Source organism: Aquila chrysaetos, chromosome 2 (genome assembly GCF_900496995.4).
Source record: "Aquila chrysaetos chrysaetos chromosome 2, bAquChr1.4, whole genome shotgun sequence".
NCBI classification, from domain to species: Eukaryota; Metazoa; Chordata; class Aves; order Accipitriformes; family Accipitridae; genus Aquila; species Aquila chrysaetos.
In genome coordinates, this window is record NC_044005.1 from 30326038 (window position 1) to 30346571 (window position 20534).

At 36.5% G+C, this 20534-nt stretch overlaps 1 protein-coding gene across 5 annotated transcripts in view; it reads right to left on the reverse strand.

Annotated features, from left to right (window-relative positions):
• The window catches only part of NPAS3 (neuronal PAS domain protein 3), a 629276-nt gene that overhangs the window by 294803 nt on the left and 313939 nt on the right, over positions 1–20534 (reverse strand). For all 5 annotated transcript variants that reach the window (XM_030000462.1, XM_030000432.1, XM_030000440.1 and 2 more), the window contains one exon: positions 20203–20285. In XM_030000462.1, the coding sequence (XP_029856322.1) occupies positions 20203–20285 (83 nt within the window). The remainder of the gene's footprint in view (positions 1–20202; positions 20286–20534) is intronic.

The window sequence follows — 20534 nt, forward strand, 5'->3', positions numbered from 1 at the left end:
TCATTGTATCATAATATATTTTTACAATATTTTAAGTCCTATGGATAAATATCTCAGCGTTGTTAGAAAGACATCTCCTCTCTCCTAGGAAAACATACCGGTTTTTAAAAATCCTAAAATATATAAAAAATATTTTAAAATGCTTTGTAGAGAACAGCTCTCTAAGGTATTAAGTTGTGTTTAATAATATTCCGTCTTTTACTAAAGCAATCATTTACAACATGGACAGTCTGAATTAAAATAATCCATCAATGCATCATAGTTTGGTTGCAGGCAGTGACACAAAGGAGAATGCCATGGCAACAAACCGATGGAACTATAGAAGTTTCATAGTTTCAACAGAAATAGGGAGTCTCGGCTAGGTGTCTTTCTCAGAGAGGAAGCTGCCAATATACTTTCAGAAATTATGTTTAGAAAATTTTTAATAGGACACAAATCACTTGTGATTAAGAGAAGATTTTGAAGTATGGTGGTATTTGGTCTCAGAACTTAACCCTGAAGCTCCACTGGAAGAAAACAAGTATTAATGTAAAGTTCTCATAAGAGATCTTGACCTGACAGTCTAGGCAATATAGACACAATTGTTCTCAATGAATACATTATGATCCTTCTCCCCCTGATACTAGCAGTCATGATATTTTCAATAGATGAATGAGTTCCTGGGGAAATTCTACATTACAGGACACTTTGGGTTTCAGTCTTTTCATAGTTATCTTCTAAAAGGTAAGGCTACATTCCAGGAAATTACTTTAAAGCAAGTGATTACTGACTTAAAAATATATTTCAGGCTTTTTATAGGTTGGTGACCTAAGAAATATGTGACCAGCTGAGGTTCTTTGAGAAAGACAGTCTGCTGATTTCGGCTGGGATAGAGTTAATTTTCTTCATAGTAGCTAGCATAGGGCTATGTTTTGGATTTGTGCTGGAAACAGTGTTGATAGTACAGGGATGTTTTCATTATTGCTGAACAGTGCTTACACAGAGTCAAGGCATTTTCTGCTCCTCACCCCACCCCACCAGCAAGTAGGCTGGGGGTGCACAAGAAGTTGGGAGGGGACACAGCTGGGACAGCTGACCCCAGCTGACCAAAGGGATATTCCAGACCATATGAAGTCATGCTCAGCATAGAATCATAGAAACATTTAGGTTGGAAAAGACCTTCAAGATCATCGAGTCCAACCATCATCCATGCCCACTAAACCATGTTCTGGAGTGCCTCGTCTACATGCTTTCTGAATACCTCCAGGGATGGTGACTCAACCGCTTCCCTGGGGAGCCTGTTCCAATGTCTGACAACCCTCTCAGTAAAGAAATTTTTCCTAATATCCAACCTAAACCTCCCCTGGTGCAACTTGAGGCCGTTTCCTCTTGTCCTATCACTTGTTACTTGGGAAAAGAGGCTGATACCCACCTCACTATGACCTCCTTTCAGGCAGTTGTAGAGAGCGATAAGGTCTCCCCTCAGCCTCCTTTACTCCAGACTAAACAACCCCAGTTCCCTCAGCCACTCCTCATAAGACTTGTTCTTTAGACCCTCCGCCAGCTTCGTTGCCCTTCTCTGGATGTGCTCCAGCACCTCAATGTCTTTCCTGTAGTGAGGGGCCCAAAACTCAACACAGTACTCAAGGTGTGGCTTCACCAGTGCCGAATAAAGGGGAACAATCATCTCCTTGCTCCTGCTGGCCACACTATTTCTGATATAGGCCAGGATGCCGTTGGCCTTCTTGGCCACCTGGGCACACTGCTGGCTCATATTCAGCCGGCTGTCAACCAGCATGCCCAGGTCTTTCTCTGCCGGGCAGCTTTCCAGCCACTCTTCCCCAAGCCTGTAGCACTGCATGGGGTTGCTGTGACCCAAGTGCAGGACCCAGCACTTGGCCTTGTTGAACTTCATACGACTGGCCTCAGCCCATCGATCCAGCCTGTCCAGATCAATCTGTAGAGCCTTCCTACCCTCAAGAAGATCTACCCTGCCTCCCAACTTGGTGTCATCTGCAAACTTGCTGAGGGTGCACTCAATCCCCTCATCCAAATCATTGGTAAAGATATTAAACAGAACGGGGCCCAACACCGAGCCCTGGGCAACACCACCTGTGCGGGAAGAAGAAGGAAGAGGGGGACGTTCAGAGTGATGGCGTTTGCCTTCCCAAGTAACCGTTACACGTGATGGAGCCCTGCTTTCCTGGAGATGGCTGAACACCTGCCTGCTGATGGGAAATGGTGAATGAATTCCTTGTTTCGCTTTGCTTGCATGCGTGGCTTTTACTTTACTTATTAAACTGTCTTTATCTCAACCCACAAGTTTTCTCACTTTACCCTTCTGATTCTCTCTCTCATCCTGCTGCGGGGGAGTGAGCGAGCAGCTGGGTGGTGCTTAGCTGCTGGCTGGGGTTAAACCACGACATACAGTAAAAAAACTTAAACATTTAAAACATCTTTTTCAATGGTACCATTATTCTAGTGCCCCAGGTTGAAATATTCTGGGTTTCAAATCACAGAAGTCAGGAAAAATGATTAAATCAATAAGAAAAAAACCCAATCACCCCAAAATAATTCCACTGTCAAGAAAATTTTCTTTGCTGAAGATAGCATCTAGATTTGCAAGGCTATCTGAAGAAAGCAATATGAGGAGAATGGTATCAGAAAGTTGTGTGACAACCTCATTAGGTACTGATATTGCTTCTTTATCAATAACAACAACAAAAAATACCTGCTGATGACAACAGCAGGTATTTTTCAAGTTCAAATCAGTCTAGAAGTGTTTAGCTGGTGTAATTAGAAAATGTCCTATCTCAAATGGTTCAATGGTTGCATAAGATAAGATGATCACATGACCAGAAGTCAAAATACAACATCAACAAAAGCTGCAAAGGAAAAAAAAGAGTTGAAGAGCAAATGAGTCTCTCCTTGAATACAGAAATCAGGGTAATATGTGCTTGCACAAATAAAACAAGAAAATTATCTCGAAATAAACTAATCTTAATGAATGATTTTGTTATATTGACAGGGAACTATTAATAATCTTCATCTTAAAAGAGGTACTTCATTTGAAGGAGGAAATCTTTCTACCTATAATGAAAACTGTTACACTCTTCTGCAAAAGCCTTTGCAATAACAGAATATATTCAGTCATTTTCCCTCAGCAGCTCATAGCATTCAGTCCTGGATACTATTTCTTTAATCATTCTTATCATAACATTTTTGTTTCTGCTTACATGCACCTATGAAGAGAATCATTTAAGCACCTTTTAAGTTAAGCATAAACTTAAGTGTAGGGTTGAACTGAAGCACAGAACACAATTCCAAACAAGTTTATCATAACTGATTGGCCAGCCAGACAGTATGTGCTCTCAGGAGTGCAAAGTCTTCAGCTCTGGTTCATTAATAGTGATATAAATCAGAAGTATCCACTGGAGTCAGTGGATTAAACAGTTGTAAAAAAGAGTGAGAGGAGCCACAGGACTGAATTACTTGCATTTGGGAGGTCCACACAGTGGATGACATTTCCTGCCTCTTAACAAAGCATTAAAAGTTAGAGAAGTAAACTTCCACTTAGATGCTGTCATAAATTTCAGTGTGACAAGGTCTTGGGACCTCCGCCAGCTTGTACATTTCTGACAAAATAAAGCTTGTAAGACACAAAGTTTGGGTTGAGGAGTTCCATTTTTATATATTTTGAGAAAATTGGCATTTTGAAAAAAGAATGTAGCACTTCTGGAATTTAAGCTAAACATTGAAATGCATTTTCGTACATTCTGTCAGTTCCATATCCCGAAAAGGTCTAGCTCAAAATATGCTCTGAATTTCCTCCTTTCTACTCTCTTATGCAACTGAAAAATTGTTCTCACTTTCACAGTAAAAATTCAGTTATATTCATATGAACAACTGAAATAAAATCTATTAAATTGTGGTTGTGGTTTTTTAATTTTTTTTATTTCAAAGACAAATGTATCTGGGCTTGTTTCTCAGCTGACTTCCATTCTGCTAGTCTGTTCTCTACAAGATTTTGGCCTTTGTATTGTATTGTAAAAACAGCAGCTATATGTAGAAAATCTGTGTATTCAGTGTTTTCCACACTACATTAATTTACTGTGTTAGGTGTTCTCATCTTTTATTTGGACTGAATTTTTCAAACACCATTAGCTACACACTGTGGCTCCTACAGCACAAAGTTCAGGGAGGAATTTGACTTCAGATGATTAGCTAGAAATTCATCACATGACCTAAAGGTTTAGCTCTGCAGCAGTATTTCAAAATACACAGTATTTAGGGAAAGGGAGAGAAAAATCGGAAGATTGCCACGTGGCTTGCTTATTATTCCACTTCAGGATCTTTTGTAGTATGAGTTGTGCTGAGGAGGTCACACAAATGGATCACAAACCTACAATTTTGGTCATAAAGGAAAGCTTGTCTCTTTATGTGGCCCTGTACAATGTCTGTGGAATTCCTCAGCCATACCTTTTTTGCTCTGGGGGGGATGGCCAAATAGAAAACTCTGTATTCCTACCAGTTCTTTTAATCTACTATTAATACAGTCTGCATTGTTGTTCACTACTGCTTTCTTGTTAATATTCCTGTTTTGAACAGTGACAACCAAGAAGTTTCACATCGGAACCTTCAGCCTGACAGGACAGAGTGAAACACACAGGCATTCAGGTCTGCCTTTCTTTGGGGTGCCTGTAGAATACGTCAGTTAAAATGAATAAAACACAGAGTACTTGAATAATCACTAAATAACATCACTTAAAATTTTACTGGAAATAGTAATTTATCAATACATTGGCTGCTACATTAATCAGGAAAAAATATTCCCTTTCCCCTTAAAATACTCTCATAAAATTCATGTTAGTTTGAGCTCTTTTGATGTGCTAATATGTGTGGGACACTCACAAAATCTAGTTCTAGACAATTAGGGTTAACTTCTATGCTTCTGCTATTGTCATGAAAGAGAGAAAACTTACTCTAACGGGTAAATCACAACAAAAGCTTTATTTCATAGTTGTGAAATGCCTTCTGTTTCTAAAGTTAGCCTTCTGCATGCCCCAAACATCACCCAGGTGGTTTGGTTTAAATGAAGTGTTTCTGCCAGAAAAGATACAATTCGTCTGTAGTAAGAAAAATCAGGAAAGAATACAGTTTAATGAAACAGCACAACTAGCAAAATAATAATGCAGAACATTTTTTAAAAGTTTCAATACTTTACAACAACGGATTTTCTGGGGAATTACCTCCACAGTTTTATTTTCCTTTTGTCTACTACAAAGTGCTTATTCCTTACGTAATGCATAAATTGCTTTAAAAGAAATAAGATTATGGTGACAGACACCTGCGACATCTCTAAAATTGTATGTCACAAATCACAGCAGGACAATCATTAATGAATATTCAAAGTACTGCTTGTATTAATAAAAAATTAAACAAAATACAAAGGAACTCTTATTGTACAGAAAAAGCAAACTGAGCAGAGCACATTTTTGTTTCTCTTTTTAATTTTATGTCCCTTTTCATCTCAAGAGAAGTTAGTAAAGACATAACTTACCTTTCTCTTAGTGGGTTAAAATAGTAAAAGATGAGCATTGTGCCTTCTCTTCCTCTTATATTCCTGTTTTTTTTTTTTTTTTATTTTGAAACATTTACCTTTTAAAACAAAACCAAAAACTCCCTTCTGCCAATCAATATAAACACTAGTTAAAATGAAAAACACACTTCATAAAATCATACCTTTAAGAGAAGTATTATTGTTGTTTTTATTAACAACACTTTAAAATAAAAGTACATAATTGCTAAAATACAATGAAATCCCCAAGGTAGAAGCATGTTAAGCTGTATTTGTTCCAAATGACTTAAATTTTTATAGTACTAGCTAAATGAATTAATAATTATTGGCTACTTATTTTAAAGGACTACCATTTTTTTATTTAAAGACCTATGAGGTAGATGTTATATAGTCAGTAATCCTTCCAGTACCACTCTCTTTTAGAACAGAGGAGATTTCTACAGCCCTCCAGACTTATAAGATGAGCAATCAATAATCCCTATACACCATATGAATTCTATATTAGAAACAGTTGACCAGAAGTTTTCAAAATAAAAACATACAAGCAAACCTGTGGAGGAGAGCTGATAAAAGTAGCATGTGTTCATGTTTGCAGTCCACTCCTCCCTCTCTCTGTGAAGAAATATCTACGTAGTCCATTCAAGGGTAAATTCAGCTCTGGCATTTTGACCACTTCATGCTTACAGTGAATTTAGTTTAAGGATCTAAGTCAGGCTAGAAGTAAATGCTCCAGTGATGTATACAGCTACCTCTGAAGGAGATTACAGGCATTAAAGATGGTTTAAGCGTCCTTTCCAAATTCTTTTACACCTTCATCCTGTAAAGGAGGCCAGTGTGCTGAGTTTCTCAGTCCTACAGCATCCTTGACGCTTCTTGGTGTCAAGTGTTCATTTTTAAATGAGTACTTCTATTTCAAACTCTTTGAAAGACAGCCCTCCCATTAGCTTATGCAAGTGAAAAGTAGTATTGGGTAAAGAACTTTGCTGAAGGACAAAATACTGGGGGAGACGGGAAGCAGAAGCCCTCACGTCTGTCACAGGATTTTCTCACTCTTTGAGATCGCTCTGTGTGGCATGAATGGATTTGGTCTTCACAGGGTTTTGAAACTGGGACAGTATAGGAAGAGAACTTCTTTATTAAAGAGAAGTTATTTCAGGGTTTCTGGAGATCAAGGCTGACTTTGGAACCCACACCGATTCTCCTGGGAGAATGAACAAGTAAATATTAATGAAGTTTCTTTTCCACATGAGAAAAAACACTTGTAGGTTCCAGTCCTTTCAGATGGATTCTTTTTCCTTTGGCATTTAAAAGATACTGTCATTTCCTCACTGTGTCGCTGCTTTTTATGTGCCTGCATAAGCAGAAAAAACCTTATGCATCACAATCTTGCCATGAATGGGAAGAGCCCTCATACAATCTCACAGGACATCTTTCGACCTAAATTGGCCTTTCAAACATAACAGCACTGCTTCAGAAGACTTGGCTTATCCATTCAGTGACTCTGCTGGCTGGGATCTCTAACTCATTGGGAATACAGAATCTGCTCAAGGTTGGGAGCCAACTGCTGGTGTAACACTGACAGATGCAGGACCCATATGCCCAAGTCTGGGTAGGATGCCTGTATCACCGGCATCTGGATGTCAGCTTTTCTTTTCTGGCTCTACTGCTGGCTTTGCTGATAAACCCAATTGTCTGTCTGCTGTGGGTCAGCCTGCTGCTGCCCTGTAGTCATGTTTCTTGATGAGTGAGTGAGTGGTTCCTCTCTATTAAGGAGTCCTATATGAGCATAGCGTGCATCCCTTTAATGCTTTCATATGCCACTACACATCTAATTCCAGTATTTCTACTCTTCCTGGTGATTTAGGCACAGATGATGAAATCCTGCAGGTGCAGTGAATCTGTAAAATGTGTAAATGTTCATTCCCTGTCTAGTAGCTGGGGAGCTCTGCTGATACCATCCATTACTTTTTAATCCTAAACAATTTTTTACTGCGAGGTATACTTCCAGGAATTGCAAGTTTAAGATTTGGATGACACCACAAAGACATTTTTATAAAGAGGAAAACACACAACATTAAAATACTCTATATGGTAAAAAAAAAAACAAAACAAAACTATGTAAAAATTTGCCAATATATCATTGACACCTACTTAGAAATTTGCATGTGTCACCCTTGACAGGCACATTCTTAACACTAAAGAAAATAAAATGCTTTTTAACTAAAATGCTCTGCTCTGCTGTTGTGACTGTTCTTCCTTAGTTGCTTTGAAAAACTATGAGGTTTTACCCTTTGACTTGAGAATGCAACAATACCTTAATACTGGGGAGCAAAGCTTGATAATACCCATAAATTAAGAAATGTTAACCATTTCCTCAGGTAAGAAATGGGAAAGGGCACTTTCCATTTACATGCAGAGTCTCCCAAAATCACAGCCTCTCCATGAGGGAGGTCACTGAATGTCATTCTAGAGCAAGGCTTAAGGGTATACATGGTCCTAAATTCAGCAATAGCAGCTACAGTCAATAATTTATACCCTCATCAGGAATAATCTGTTTGGGAGTTGGGGAAACTTTTGTAGAATGAATGCCAAATGCTGCTAATTAGCCGTTGGCAAACACTGGAAATGTGGGGGACAGTAAAAGGTTAGTAGCCTAAATGTGCAAGGACTACACATGAAGCAACCCCCTTCGTCTCCCATAGCATGTGCCCAACCTAATGTGGACTACTGCATCCTAAAATGCAAATGTGCGGGGGCCTAAGTAAACACAAATAAGAACCCCTACAATGCCCTCAATGCCAACGCCAGTGACAAGAGCAGGCCTTTCTACAGGAAGGTGTAGTACCTTCTGCTGGCCTGCTACAGGTTCGATCTTTCACAGGCATAGCTTTAGGAGACTACAACTAAGTGTTCAATTGAAAATATCTATTTTTGTGTGCCAACTGCAACATATACAAATGGTTACTTGCAAGAAATTAGACACATAATAACATGGAAAATTACTTTCATTTTCAGGACAATAAGTTTGGGTTTATAATAAACAAAACTAAGGCTTTTTTCCTTGTTTTGATAGACCAATACAACATTGTATCCCTGAAAATTTGAATTGTTTCCTACCTTCTAATATACATTTCGATAACTACTGTTTATGTTTAGAATAATATCTAGCCCTTTTTCTTCAAAGGGAGGATCATATTCTCTCTTTGATTTTGCTTGACTACATAATCTGTAAAGGATGAAAAACCCTGTCTTGATCATTACTGTTTCAGACATGTAAAGGTAAAAATTAAAAAAAACCCAAACCAAACCAAAAAACCAAAAACACCCACCCAAACCCCCCAAAAGGCACACCAAGCTTAGCAGGACAGTCTTTCAATGAGATCATTTAAAGTCCCAACCTTTTTGTTCTCAGAGTTAGCAGAGGGCTTTTTATTTCCAGAATTTTCTGCTGACAGAATATTTTGTATAAATAAACCTGGAAATTCTAAATCACAATAGAAATACATTTTTGTGTAAAATTTTGGTTGCTTTGAATACTGAAACACTGTGTACAGTCGTTCAATTTAAATCTCACCTACAAGTGACCTCCTTCGAGACTGTACTGAGGAAATCTGAGAGTCTCTGCAGGTCTGTTACATATTAGGCCTCCACTCAAACTCTGGCTTTGTTTCATTCATTTTCAATAAAACTAACACTGTTTTTCATACGGTGGACTATGAAGCATTTGCTGATAGCCTGAAGAATGCTGACCAGTCCCATACTGTTAGCGCCTCCTTCTTCCCACTTCCTAAACTACATACGGTAAGAGGAGAGGGAAAAAATAAAGAAATGAAAGAAAAAGACTTTCACCTAATGTTATTTTTCTGAAAGCAAACAACAAAGTGGTTTTATCAATGGGCTAGGAGGCAGCTGCTATAGCAAAGAAGGTGTCCTCCGTAATGGTGACTGGGAGAAGCAATTCCTGTTCTCTGCTGTAGGCCTCTCTTGAAACGTGAAGAGGACTTCTGAGCTCTAGACACAGACACACACCCATCACAGAAGCTTTTTCTCCTTAAAGTGTGCATTAAAGGCAGATAATCCATGACCTCTGTGCTAGAAAAACCATGAATGAAGTCATAAAGATTAAAAACTTTATGTTGAGCAGAAGATACAATTGAAGGTAAGAAGAGAATAACGAATACTAAGTCCAAAGCAAGCCAATGGTACATGCTTTAAATCACTATCTGTAATATGTAGGAAAGAATTTACAATTCATTAAATCAAACCTGAATTCAGTCAGACATTATGAAAGAGGTATAGTCCTGCAGTAATGTAAAATGGTACATCTAAATAGTGTTCTCCTTAAAATGGAAAAAATATGAAAGAAGAAAACAATTCACTGGCTAAGTGCTGTGCATAATTAATGAACAGAATTCAGCATTGATCTGCATCTTACATGACCTTATTAAATGTCCCCCAAAGAAAATGTGGTACAATGTAATTACACATGATTACCTCACTTCTGCAAATGTTATAATTTGTTTCCATAGTGCCTTTTTTGTTTTCTGTACAGGTAGAAATTCCAATACAGTGACATTTTAGCAGCAGCTAATGGAAACAACCACTTTTAATCAACTTTTGAGATAATACACTTCAGAACAGAGAGTATGCTCTACAAGTCTGACTCATTTATTTCAACAATATTTGTATTCCCTTAAATGTTATGTGATTTAAAGTCTGTGTAAAGGTGCTTGCACTTTCCAAGTAAAATCCAGAGGATACAGAACTGCATCTGGGGTCCAGCTTCTATAGCAGTGGGGAAGGTTGAACACACAGCTTCCATGTCAATATTTAATTTTTATATTTATTTAGACCTCACAGTTGCAAAAAAAAAAAAAAAAAAAACCACTATGAAAAAGTGACTAGCAGATAGCTGATATGATGAAATAACTCAGAGTGAAAAGCAGCCTTAAACAATAGCATTCACATGAATCTCAACTGTCCATGCTTTATTTAAGCGTTCTCTGTATGCAGACTCCAGAATTACCCTTTGCCAGCTCCCATGGAAAAAGAGGGCACATAGTGCTGCCCTTCACTTCTATTGCAGAGGAGTACAAAGGATGTTTAAAGACTATTTCTAGTGCTTTTTGTTTTCCTAAGACCTGAAATGAGGTACATAGTCATCTTTGAAACTGTCATCAATGTTTTCAAGAAAGTGAAGAAAAATATCACTGTTAACTTGCACAGCATGCCCATGAAATATACTTTCCCCCATTTTTATTTATTTATATAAAAACAACAACCTTTTCCTTTCTTGATGAATGCTGTGATTGAAAAAAAAAAAAAAGAAACAAGGCATTCTGAAACCAGGACACTTATTGTCCTCACCTATATCTTTACAAACACCATAGAAGGTATAATTCTTTCTGGTGAACCCACACATTAGTTTATGCTGTCTATACTTTTCAAGCCACCTTACTTCAGAGCAAAACAGGGCTAAACCCCAAATCATAGCTGAATATAGACTCCATTAAATAGAGTTTTGTTGATGTATCTGAAGAAAATTTCCTCCTTCAGCATCTACAGGCTGCAGAAAGTCCTCCATTTCTTTTAATGACCTATTCCCTCTGTCTGATTCAATACAGCCCACTGGCTATGGAAATGACAACACTCAGCAGGTGACAACAAAACGGTCAACAAACAGTGCTGAGATATGTCATTTTCTTCAAATACTTTCTCAGGAATTAAATGACACACTACGGTATGCTGTGTCCTGCTCAGATCAAATATTTCTTTATTAAATGAAACTGCATGCTTTTATATATAGTTGCCATATAAAATGCAGGTTTAAGTGTACTGCTTCAAGCTCCAATTGCAAAACAATTTGCTATTTCCCACCTCTCCTCCAGTCTCCTTTTAGCATATAACCCCTTGGGCAGCAACTGCTAGGATGCTGTACCTTTGCCATAACTCCAGATTGAAAGCCCTGCCCTTATGGAGTCAATATGACACATTTATTGTGACTGGGACAAACTGGAGCATAAAAATTAGCACCTTTTGAGTCTCCTGAACCCAGGAAATCCTTTTGCTACGTGTTCCAACTGATGGACCTGAGATGTCTCTTGTAACAGTGTTGTCTGTGGAACTCTAAGCTTTTCAGATTCAAATCTAGCCTTTGATCCTAGCCCTTTTTAGAAACGTGCAATATATCAGGCTAACCTCTGTTAAAATTTAAACCGGTGTAAAACCAGAGCCATGTCATAGCATTCAGTGGCATTTACGTGTTTGAAGTGCAGAAGAGCATCCAACAGTGAATAGAGGCCCACAACATTAAAATTTCTATTAGAGCTTTTTTTCTGCCTCCTTTCAGCTTCGAATACATATCATTACTCTGAATCACTTACACTAGTATAAAATGCATGATTAGATTTCTAAAATTCTAAATAAATTAAAATCAGGTATAAGAGTTTACCCTTTTATTACAAGAGGATGATCTGAAAAGACTATCAATCTACAAAGTGCTTGAGGAGAGACTGGTGATCAAACCTGAACAGATTCCTATGTAGATTATATATTTAGCTGCAGAAAGATGAAATAGCATCTATCCTTAAATCATAAAGAAGAGACTGCTACTGGAGATGCCTTATCCTTGGAAAGGCACACTGCAAAGCAAGATACTAATCTTTTCTTACCAGAGTCCTATGGTTCTTTTCACAACATTATCAGGATTTACACTATTTTCCTGCCTTTAAACTGTGTTTGGGTGAGGTGTTTCAGCAGTTAATAACTGCACATTTCATGTCACCCCAAATTACTGTTTCCAAGTAGACTGTGTGTCTTTCTATCTTTTTCTCAACATAACACTTAGTATCCTGACATTCTCCTGCCTTCTTCAATTTGTTTTAAGATTTTGTTCCTAATTTAATGTACTTAAAATAATCCAGATTATTTTCTTTGGTCCTGTCCATGCACAAATTGCATTTTTTTAGAAGGTTGTACTTCCCTCTGTGTATATACTACCATCTCTTACTTCATAAATCCATCATTTTTGTTCAGTTTATACCAAGGCATTACAGCACCCAATTTATTACTGTTATCTCACTGCTTCTGAATGACTAATTTGAATTTTATACAATTATCAGCTTTTCTAGATAAAACATGATTGTATACAGAATTCTTTTGATTTTGGATAGAGATGTAGATTAAGTAAGTGTCTATTTTTCTCCCTTACTGTGTTCAATTTCTGGACCACACTTCGTTGAGAACAATTGGTGCCCCCTTTGGTTTTGTACCTGAATGCTCTGGATGCCACTTAATCTCAGAAAGAAAACTGATAAACATAGGCTGTACATGACAATTATGAGGTTCAGATTAAAAATTTAAGTATACAAAATAGACTACATGTGTGCCTTATAGAAATCATTCCCTCAGAGAGGTTTATATGATCTCCAAACCTTCAGTTCTGACTTGCTATGTCCTCATTTTGTCTCGATGCATTACGCACAGCTCCTCACTGCCAAGAGAAAGTTTAGGATCATTTTCCTGCGTGGTTTGATCAGTAACAACTATCTCCTCTTAATTCATCTCTTAACTTCCACTTTATTTTTGGCTACTGATGTATAACTTAACCTCTACTTCATCCCAAAAATCTTTACTTTCAGACAGCACAGAACTATGCTCTCCAACACATCCTAAGTTTTGTCGGCTTTTTCAGATTTTCCTCTTTTTGCCTGCCTTTGACACATACTAACAGAGGTCAGTTGGTAGTCTACCCCTTTAACCCAATGCAGACTGCAAGAAGCTGAATGGTCTTCATCCTCACAAAGTGTACCACTGACATCATCATTAGCAACTGCCCTTCACAAATCTCCAAGCCAGTAGAAGTCTTTTCTGCTAACACCTTTTACAGCCTGGAAAAATCCTCCATCAGCGCTACCATCTGCTGCTCCCTCACCTTTAGTCTCATGTCACTGTTTCTGTGTTGACTAGTGTTATACAGAGATAACCTCATTATGTAATACTCAGAGCAACTGAAAATAGCAAATGAGAAGATAAATCTTCTCCCTAATATTTTATAGCACTCCAACACTTTCCTGTCTATTTTCCCACTTTTTTCATTTTCTTGTCAGATGGGGCTCCCTGTAATAATTCAAACACTGGAAGAAATGAGATTTCCCCTCAGCTATAACCTAGCCAGCCACAGAACTACCTCTAAACTTAACATCATCTTGTACTTGTTTTTCTACTGCTTATATCTAATTAAAACACTCCAAAGTTTTACAATACTCAAACATTTTTGAGGGCAGACAAATTTTAGAACTATGTAATTTCTTGTTCAATTATGATTATCCCTTGTTCAATTATGATTATCCATACTGTTTGGTCAATTTTAATTCCTAACAGTGTGCTTACAGGGCAAAGTATTAGTACTTGTTTCCACTACAGGAGAAAATTCTGTTTCTCCATGACACTGTTAATTGTGTGCAACTCTTGTACATTCATACATACAATCATTCATTACTGCAAAGATGTAAATAACTTGCTCTGTTCACTAATCTCTATTTTGCCTTAATAAAAAAGATTCACAGGTTTTGCACAATCTAAACTGTTTGTATGCTAAACATGCACATTTACAATGTATGGAAAACTTTGCCCGCATGCTCTCCAGCAAGATGTTTTTAGAAAAAATGAAGAGTGTCATTGTCTTGTTATATTCTAAAATAGTTATTATAGGGAAATAACAACATCTTCCAAACATGACTAAATATTGTAGTAAAATTGTACAGTGAATTCTTCCCAGTTTTTGTCTATGCCAAGCTTGATAGAATACCATTGTCCTATAAGGAGTGTCAACAGTGCTGCAAAAATAATAACAGAAAAGAAGGACAAGACTGATTTGGACAACAAAGAAAAAAACTCTGATATGAAAGTTTCCTTCAAATTGGGTATTTGTTTCTACACCTTCTGTATTTGATAACATTATAAACTGGATGATAAAACTGCATTAACTTGAGGAGAATGTGGAAACATTTTCCCAATAACAACTTCCAATTTTTCTGGTTGAATATGGGAAAAAACCTTTTGTTTTGTAACTGTTGAAATATTACCAATATTTGTTAGCATTCAGTTGACCATTCATGTGACCACAAGTACTTCTGAGAGTATGACATGTATGATGCAATCTGTTATTTGCAGCTATTACACAGCTCAGGCAGTGGGATGGATCAGTCTCTAAAACACAATTATAGACACAGCTTTCTTTTAGTTTAGGAGTGCAGGTGGATGGGGCAGTAGTTATCTGCAAACAGAAGACTAACAGAGTGCTCACTTGCAGTGAAGAGACTGTTATTAATTTTCCTTTTCTCTGAGGAAACTTAAGCTTATCTGACATGCTCCAGAAAATAACCCAGTGACCGAGAAACAGTCTAAGCTACTCTATATGGTAGTGTCATCACCTGGAATGATTCACCAGAAACCAGAGATGCTGCATTCATCCTGCACATTTACCTCACAATTAATAAGGGACCCACTCTGAAGAACAGTAGTATACTATGTTGACATACAGGCTATATTTGTACCTTTTCACGTTACTTTTACTGTTACAGTGCTGGATGCATTAATAAAAGAAAAGTAATTTAAAAAAAGAAAAAAGAATATAAAGCTATCAGAATGAGGGACATCTTTCAATTGTTCACAACGCTAGCAATTCATCAGGCTTCTTATGTCCATAGGCTGTGGGTGGTTTGTTTGTTTGTTGACTTTAAATACAGAAAAGCTGAAATAACATCAATGGATGTTATTCCTCTATAGGGTGGAGGTAAAGACACGATTACATCTCCATGAAGTTCCAACCACAAGATGAGGCTTCCAGTGGAGTGAAAAGAATGTGAAGTATGTTTACAAAATATCAGATTGCCTTTCATTCACAGAAAGCCTGGGACCACTGCATGGAGAAAAGCCAAATTGCAGCAGTTGAGCCATATGTAGCTTCCAAGTAGTTCAAATTCTGCTCCCATTCTAGGGTTAAATTACATGATCAAGTCTGTGCTGATACAGAGGCTGCTGGGAAGTAAAACAAGGGCTTACAGGCCTTGTACATGCTACAGATTACTTTGCTGGGTCATCTTGGACACACCCACTACAGGTATCCTCTCTGAATTGTGAACCACTCCAACCAAGCTAAGTGGTTCGTATCTTGTGGCTCTTGACTCAGTGATGATGAAGAATACAGCCTATAGGGTCAGAATGTTTGTGCTGAGGCTGTCTTTCCTTTGATCTTAATAGGAACCTTTTTTTTTTTTTTCCCCCTCGTTGCATCTGATACTGCAATTACTAAGACCTTTGCTCATCACAAAATACTTCCTTAATGGCAGAAAAAGGTACAATATAAAGTGAAAGGGAAATGCAAGTCGCATAAAATTTCCAAGATATCGTTCAACAAGGCTTAGAAAAAGCTTCTAGGAAGGTAGGTGGGCCCCTTTATGGCATAGATGGAGAATTCAGTGATTGCCATCCACTTGTAAATCATAGATAATCATAGATGCACAACGGATTTTGCTATGGGACTGAATTGTTCATAAGATTGGTAGTTGGGCATTTGAGATTTTTTCCTGTCTAGTTCAGTAGTTCAATTCTATCAATTCTATCAAAAGTATCTAATGGGCAGTAACTTTAGGGACATAGCAGAAATGAAATGGGATCTTTCACCATTGACCAAGTCTACCTCCCCCCCCCCCGCCAAAAAAAAAGGAAAAAAGAAAGAGAAAAAAAGAGACATCTTTGTTGCACTGACACTTCAGTATCTCTCCGATTTAAGGACTTCTTCACACAAAACTACATAGAGGTAGGACAGTATAGACCATTTAAGACAACTAGTGTCGTAAGTTATGATGTACGGTAATATAATGCTATATGAAAGTGTTACAGTTTCTCAACAGTTGAATAGGCACTGCTGAAGCAAAGAATGCAATTATGAAAGTTATCACTTTTGTATGCAGGAATACAAAATGTTACCGCTCACTACAGTTCAGATACACAGTTCTATTATTATTACTAATACCATCTTTCTATGCTGTTCTGACTTTAAAACTATTCCATTGTGTTTAATTCCAAATATTTATTCTTTAAGAAGGCATTGGTATATTTAAAGGAAAAAAAATATATTTTTTAAAATATTAAATTTTATTTGAAAATACTATAAATTTTACTTTAATTGTTTTACAGTTCAAATTGTAAGGTGTGTTCTTTTTTGTTCAAGAATTTTAAAAGCAACTAATTTAAATATGCAAAATTATCTTGAGTTGTTCATACGTGAACTTAAAAGCCATGCAACACAGGAAAATTAAGTAATTATGCCTCCAAGTTATTTACTGCAATTAAGCTCATTTATCATATGCAAATTAGTGCAAACTGGTCTCATTAGTTACTAAATTACTCAATATGAGCTGAACAATGTAGCACTCCAGTTTGTAATGAAAAATCCCTGTAGAGGCAAGCAGTATCAATTAAGCTAATTTGCATATGCAAATATATTCAGTAACTTTCCCTTTTCTCTATATTTAGTTCTACATTTCCTGATCATTCCTGATTATATGAAGAATATGGGGTTACTGACCCTTTTCCACACCTTCTCAACAGCAATGAAGTTACAGAAAAAATCCAGGGGCCTTGAAAAAAATTATAAACATCTTGCTAATTTTTACAACTAGTTTCAGCCAAGTTTTTGAATAGCAGGTACCAGAAGTAATACTTTTTTACTGGATTTATTTAATAAACAAATATAAAATACATATACAGAAATATAAAACTGAGGATGTCTTTACTGAAGTCTATTCTCATTCTTTGCAGAAGAAGAATGTAGAAGATAACGAAGCACACAATTTGGCAAATTAAAGTCTAGTAAAAAATTAATTAATGTATTGCCATTATCTATTTTTCTCCTCTATTACAAGCATTTCTACTGTTCATTATTCAGGTGATTTTACTTAGAAAACATTTAGAAGACTTTTTGCCCTGACATGAAGATTCTGATATAATAGCATTTGGTCATTCATGTTTTGTGGTGTCTTTTTTTCCACAAGCACACAGTGGATAGCATCTTTGGCTTCAAACCTATTGTGGGAATCTATTCAGCATGATATACAGCAATCAGCTGTGGCTTGGAAATTTTTTGACATGACTAACTGACACTACTTGCTTGTAGAATCAAGATGTAAAATATCACAAGATGCACCTCCATTTCTGTTTTTACAACATGACTATAAATAAACTATATCTACTTTTTAAAAACATACTGTATTATGCTTCTCATGTGTCTCTCAATAAATTTTGAAGTATCAAAATATTAGAAGGATTAGAGAGGCTTCTTAATTTCTGAGCTTACACTTAACCCAGTCTTCAAAATATTAATAGCAAAAGGGATTAAACAAACTAACTATTAATTCAACTACCTCAGATAGCAGACTCTGAAATCAAACACAGCTATTCCCAAGGTATAATCAAGGTTGTTTACTTCACTTGCAAACAATACTTATCATAATACTGCTTTGAAAATCATTTCTAGGAGCAGCAGACTAAATGAGAACTTGTTAGAACTGTATTCCACCACGGAATCTGTCTGACTGTTGTTTTACAAACCACTTTGTATTCTGGAGATTATCTTTCTACCTATAAGACCACAAGGCAGTACTTTGAAGTTCGTTCAGATATGTTAAAAGCGGTGCATTTGAATGTATGACACAGACTTTCCTTCCAAGTGTTGATTACTCTGCTAAAAATAAGACAAGATTTTTAACATATCATGATAAACTTGCCACCATTATTAATTCATTTTGTCCTTTATCCATCATCAGGAGTCTATTCTCTTTTAAATGTCAGAGTGGAACTTTCTATTATCAATTGAGAGATTAATGGGAGTAATTTGGTAAAAGCACCACCCTCTCTGAAAAGGCCACACCTCAACAGATATTCAATATGATGCTGATGGTAATTTTGACTGAAAATCCTCAATTACAGGTACAACTGCAATACAGGGTTTTTTTTACTAGTAGCATGATAAAGTTATATCCCCAAAACACCTTAATTTATCACATATAAGTACAAAAAATAAAATCCAAAAGGAGAATCTAGCTTAAATAAGTAATAAAATCACTAATTGCTTTAATACACCATAAGTGAAAAACTCAAACGCCACGTAGCTTTCAAAGTGGCCATCCCATGTATTTTCATTTTCATCCATAAAGGGTCATATCTAATACGTAAGAAGTGTATATAAATCAGTCTCAATGAGGTTTTATCTAGATAATTGTTCTAATTCATATTGTAATACACATACCTTTAGGATATATAGTACATGTTTCCATACTCAAAATAACACACTGACAAATTACTTAAACTGAAATATCACAAAACTGCTATTTCTTAATTTTTTTCTACATTTATGAGACAGCATAACAGTGTTTCTGTCTAATATGCAGACACAGGGCTGTAGATACTGATGCAGATGTCTTTGATACGGTAACTATAACACAAGTATTTGCTTACAGAATCAAAAACTTGACCTAGACCTCTGCCAAGGGTGTACAACTAAGTAAATAATTTCATTCATGATTTTTGTTCCAAAGAGAAATTCATTCTACTAGTTAATTTCACATTTTCGTGTTTTCCTAAAATTATCTTTGTTGCTATTCTGCATTTAGTTACTTTATAAAGATGTGAAAAATCTGACATTATCCATAGTGCTTTTGAATGCCACAGCTGAGGTAGTACAGAGAAATAGCTCTCAATCATTCCAAATTAAGTGGAATATTTCTCATGATAATATCCTAATTTACCTCTTTTGTACCTCTCAAAAGATAATACAACAAGCAATATATTTGCATTGAGAAGCTGTGTACATTGTTAAATAACAGTAGTTATTCAGTGCCGCACTTAGAAAAGACTACACGGTTTTTATTTCCGTAGTGCTGGGTTTTTCGCCCTGCTGACAAAACACATCACATTTTGTTCTTAACTGCTTCTGCTCCATGTTTGATTACCACAACCTACGAAAGGTTGTAGTAACCCTGACAAAACAAAGCATGCATAAGAATGTTTCCATCAGGTCATTGTTTTTCACTTTAATCTTCCTGGAATATAACAACTTGTACAGTGTGACTAAATTCTTTGACAAATATCAGATTAGTTTTTATCTCATTGCTAAGGACACCTAAGAGGCATGCCGCTGTTAATTTTTTTCTTTTTGCAGATTGTTGCAAGTTTGTGATATATAATTGTGACAACTGGGATATCAGGGAGGAAAGCAGTGCTCATAAACCAAAGTGGGGGAAAAAAAACCCTAAATCTATACGTGACACATAAGGCAAATCAAATTACCAACACAAAATACTGTTTTGTGCACACATACATACAAATACATAAAGGCATTCTGTGAGCAAACACTTACTGCACAGTTCTAAACAGCGAGATATTATGATTCTGCTAAATAACACTTGCCCTCCATCTCATTAACATTCTCCCAATCATGGGCTTTCTAAAAAGAAGGAAATATGAGTTTAAAAAAAAAACCCCTCATTAATGTAAGTGCTGAAAACAATACTATTTAGATTATTGGCAGAAATATAACTAGCTAGTTATTTTGATTTTTCTTGGAAAAGCCATTTTTTTACCTGTAAAATATGACTTCCCAAATGTGATTCAAATACTTCAATGGCAAGGGCACTGGGACTTCTCCTGCGCTGGGCACCTATAACTGAATAAAAAACAGTTATGTTGCAAAGTCTGCACATTCATTTCTAATGCACTCCTGATCATACCATTTGACATTAACTATTTAAATATGTTTCGCATTTTATACACCAGTGTTAATTTCAAATTTGCCTTGCATATAGTAAATAAAATTTGTATGTAATTTTCAGTGACTCAAATTTGAAGGATAAAAATATCTCCCCCCCCCCCCAAAAAAAAAAAAAAAAAAGCGCTATTTAAATGTCCAAGAACT